The sequence below is a fragment of the Sinocyclocheilus rhinocerous genome, unplaced genomic scaffold, assembly GCF_001515625.1.
Source record: "Sinocyclocheilus rhinocerous isolate Xijiao unplaced genomic scaffold, SAMN03320098_v1.1 C36409390, whole genome shotgun sequence".
In the NCBI taxonomy this organism is placed as follows: domain Eukaryota; kingdom Metazoa; phylum Chordata; class Actinopteri; order Cypriniformes; family Cyprinidae; genus Sinocyclocheilus; species Sinocyclocheilus rhinocerous.
In genome coordinates, this window is record NW_015780511.1 from 1 (window position 1) to 1,100 (window position 1,100).

The following is a 1,100-nucleotide window of genomic DNA, read 5'->3' on the forward strand; positions in this document are numbered from 1 at the left end:
AGCTGTTATAAGTTAGTTAGCACTAGCTGTCATTGACTTGTTGTTTATTGTGTACAGATGACTATGCGTTCATGGGTTCACTGATCATAAAGGAAGTTGTAAAGAACCTGCTCACCAAGGGTCTGGATAATGCTAAGATACTTCTGTTGGCTGGAAGCAGGTGAGTCCATATTACAGACCATGGTTTCGGAATTTGATATCCATGGCCGATGTTGACTAAATACGTGCGTCTTGTCCACAGCGCGGGTGGCACTGGGGTGTTGCTGAATGTGGACCCAGTATCTGAGCTTCTGGAGGAGTTGGGTCACACAAACATCCAGGTCAGGGGTCTGTCTGACTCTGGCTGGTTCTTGGACAACAAACAATACCGCTGCACTGACTGCGTGGACACCATCAACGGTGCCCCCACTGAGGTCATCAAGAGAGGAATCAAGTAAGAATACTACATTTCTTAATAATGTAAATACATTTGATCTTGCTATTGCTCCTACTTAAGGTTCAGGAATTTGAACTCTAACCTTAAAGGGATAGTTCACACAAAACTAAAAAATCTGTCATCAAGTTGTTCCAAACCTACAAGAGTTTCTTTCTTCTGATGAACACAAAATAAGATATTTTGAAGAATGCAGGTTTCTGGTCTTCATTGACTTCTATAGTATTTTTTCCATACACACATTCTTCAAAATATATTTGTTTGTGTTGAACACAAGAAACCCATACAGGTTAGGAACAACATGAGGTTCAGTAAATGATGACAGAATATTCATTTTTGGGTGAACGATGCCTTTAAGAATTATTACATGATAGAATGTATGCTGTCAGAGAACATTGGTTTTAATGGTGATGGTGTGTTGCAAGGATGTAGAGAAAAAGAAATATTCAAGTGATGCTCACTGTGGCGAAAAGTTGATAAAATCCATTAAGCAGTGAGAATTTCAGAGAGGTGGGTCACATTGTTCTTGTAGAAATCCGATTTGCTGTATTCCCACTTGATAAAAAAAAAAAAGACTCCACTCATTTTACACCTTCACAGTAACAGATCTTGAACATTGCATGTCCTCACTCCACTATTGTATAACTAAAAGTGACTGTATAACAAA

At 39.0% G+C, this 1,100-nt stretch overlaps 1 protein-coding gene across 1 annotated transcript; it reads left to right on the forward strand.

Moving 5' to 3' along the window:
* Nucleotides 1-58: 58 nt before the first annotated feature.
* LOC107735977 (palmitoleoyl-protein carboxylesterase notum1a-like) lies at nt 59-439 on the forward strand. Its single transcript, XM_016547506.1, has 2 exons — nt 59-160; nt 242-439. Exons 1-2 carry the CDS (start codon nt 72-74, stop codon nt 435-437), a joined length of 285 nt encoding a protein of 94 aa, XP_016402992.1. The 5' UTR covers nt 59-71; the 3' UTR covers nt 438-439.
* The last annotated feature ends 661 nt before the right edge of the window (nt 440-1,100 follow it).

What these genes read in the sequence shown, in the direction of transcription:
- LOC107735977 (XM_016547506.1), top strand. Translation starts at nt 72, where the DNA reads ATGGGTTCACTGATCATAAAGGAAGTTGTAAAGAACCTGCTCACCAAG. An exon ending in CTTCTGTTGGCTGGAAGCAG is followed by an intron (nt 161 to 241) that starts GTGAGTCCATAT and finishes TCTTGTCCACAG; the next exon opens with CGCGGGTGGCACTGGGGTGT.